Source organism: Schistocerca gregaria, unplaced genomic scaffold, assembly GCF_023897955.1.
Source record: "Schistocerca gregaria isolate iqSchGreg1 unplaced genomic scaffold, iqSchGreg1.2 ptg001898l, whole genome shotgun sequence".
Lineage (NCBI taxonomy): Eukaryota > Metazoa > Arthropoda > Insecta > Orthoptera > Acrididae > Schistocerca > Schistocerca gregaria.
Genome location: NW_026063147.1, coordinates 1 through 2,602, shown reverse-complemented (window position 1 = coordinate 2,602; position 2,602 = coordinate 1). Strand labels below are relative to the sequence as shown.

Sequence of the window (2,602 nt, the reverse complement as noted above, 5' to 3'; positions counted from 1 at the left end):
GCACTCCATGTGAAGGCTGCACTCCATGTGAAGGCTGCACTTCATGTGTAGGCTGCACTCCGTGTGAATGCCTGCACTACATACGAAGGCTGTACCCCATGACAATGCTGCTGTAGGTGTGAAGGCTGCACCCCATGCGACTGATGCACTCCTTGCGAATGCTACACTCCATGCCAATGTTGCACTCCATTGGGAAGGCTACACTCCATGTGAAGGCTTCGCTCCATGTGAAGGCTGCACTCCATGTGAAGGCTGAAATCCATGCAAAGGCCACACTCCATGCAAGGGCGGCACTCTTTGCGAAGGCTGCACTCCATGCGAAGGCTCCACTCCTTGCGAATGCTGCACTCCTTGCGAATGCTGCACTCCTTGTGAATGCTGCACTCCTTGTGAAGGCTGTACACCTTGCGAAGGCTGCAATGCATGTGAAGGCTGCACTCCTTGCGAACGCTCCACTCCTTGCGAATGCTGCACTCCTTGTGAATGCTGTACTCCTTGCAAAGGCTGTACTCCTTGCAAAGGCTGCAATGCGTGTGAAGGGTGCATTCCTTGCGAAGGCTGCACTCCTTGCAAAGGCAGGACTCCTTGCAAAGGCTGCACTCCTTGCAAAGGCTCCACTCCTTGCAAAGGCTGCACTCCTTGTGAAGGAAAGCTCATCTTTTGAGGACAACACACCTTGTGGCTGCATTCCATGTGAAGGCAGCACTCCATGCGAAGGCAGCACTCCATGTGAAGGCTGCAATCCATGCAAAGGCCACACTCCATGTGAAGGCGGCACTCTTTGCGAAGGCAGCACTCCATCCGAAGGCTCCACTCCTTGCGAATGCTGCACTCCTTGCAAAGGCTGCACTCCTTGCGAAGGCTGCAATGCATGTGAAGGCTTCATTCCTTGCGAAGGCTGCACTCCTTGCGAAGGCTCGACTCCTTGCGAATGCTGCACTTTTTGCGAATGCTGCACTCCTTGCGAAGGCTGTACTGCTTGCGAAGTCTGCAATGCATGTGAAGGCTGCATTCCTTGCGAAGGCTGCACTCCTTGCAAAGGCTGCACTCCTTGCAAAGGCTGCACTCCTTGGAAAGGCTCCACTCCTTGCAAAGGCTGCACTCCTTGTGAAGGAAAGCTCATCTTTTGAGGACAACACACCTTGTGGCTGCAGTCCATGTGAAGGCAGCACTCCATGGGAAGGCAGCACTCCATGTAAAGGCTGCACTCCTCGTGAAGGCTGCATTCCATGTGAAGGCTGCAATCCATGCAAAGGCCACACTCCATGTGAAGGCGGCACTCTTTGCGAAGGCAGCACTCCATCCGAAGGCTCCACTCCTTGCGAATGCTGCACTCCTTGCGAAGGCTGCACTCTTTGCAAAGGCTGCAATGCATGTGAAGGCTGCATTCCTTGCGAAGGCTGCACTCATTGCGAAGGCTCCATTCCTTGCGAATGCTGCACCCCTTGCGAAGGCTGCACTACTTGCGAAGGCTGCAATGCATGTGAAGGCTGCATTCCTTGCGAAGGCTGCACTCCTTGCGAAGGCTCGACTCCTTGCGAATGCTGCACTCCTTGCGAATGCTGCACTCCTTGCGAAGGCTGTACTGCTTGCGAAGTCTGCAATGGATGTGAAGGCTGCATTCCTCACAAAGGCTGCACTCGTTGCAAAGGCTGCACTCCTTGCAAAGGCTGCACTCCTTGCAAAGGCTCCACTCCTTGCAAAGGCTGCACTCCTTGTGAAGGAAAGCTCATCTTTTGAGGAGAAAACACCTTGTGGCTGCAGTCCATGTGAAGGCAGCACTCCATGCGAAAGCTGCACTCCATGTGAAGGCTGCACTCCATGTGAAGGCTGCATTCCATATGAATGGCTGCACCCCATGTGAAGGCTGCACTCCATGTGAAGGCTGCACTTCATGTGTAGGCTGCACTCCATGTGAATGCCTGCACTAGATACGAAGCCTGTACCTTATGCGAATGCTGCTGTAGGTGTGAAGGCTGCACCCCATGTGACTGATGCACTCCATTGGGAAGGCTACACTCCATGTGAAGGCATCACTCCATGTGAAGGCTGCACTCCATGTGAAGGCAGAAATCCATGCAAAGGCCACACTCCATGCAAAGGCAGCACTCTTTGCGAAGGCTGCACTCCATGCGAAGGCTGCACTCTTTGCGAAGGCTCCACTCCTTGCGAATGCTGCATTCCTTGCGAAATCTGTACTCCTTGCCAAGTCTGCAATGCATGTGAAGGCTCCACTGCTTGCGAATGCTGCACTCCTTGCGAAGGGTGCAATGCATGTGATGGGTGCATTCCTTGCGAAGGCTGCACTCCTTGTGAAGGCTGCACTCCTTGCAAAGGCTGCACTCCTTGCAAAGGCTGCACTCCTTGTGAAGGAAAGCTCATATTTTGAGGACAACACACCTTGTGGCTGCAGTAAATGTGAAGGCAGCACTCCATGCGAAGGCAGCACTCCATATGAAGGCTGCACTCCATGTGAAGGCTGCATTCCATATGAATGGCTGCACTCCATGTGAAGGCTGCACTCCATTTGAAGGCCCCACTCCTTGCGAATGCTGCACTCCTTGCGAAGGCTGCACTCCTTGCGAAGGCTGTACTCCTTGCG

At 53.9% G+C, this 2,602-nt stretch overlaps 1 protein-coding gene across 1 annotated transcript; it reads right to left on the bottom strand.

Annotated features, from left to right (window-relative positions):
- Nucleotides 1–1,119: 1,119 nt before the first annotated feature.
- Nucleotides 1,120–1,860, bottom strand: LOC126334504 (uncharacterized). Its single transcript, XM_049996850.1, has one exon. The coding sequence runs from the start codon at nt 1,858–1,860 to the stop codon at nt 1,120–1,122; it is 741 nt and encodes a 246-aa protein (XP_049852807.1).
- Between the last annotated feature and the right edge of the window lie 742 nt (nt 1,861–2,602).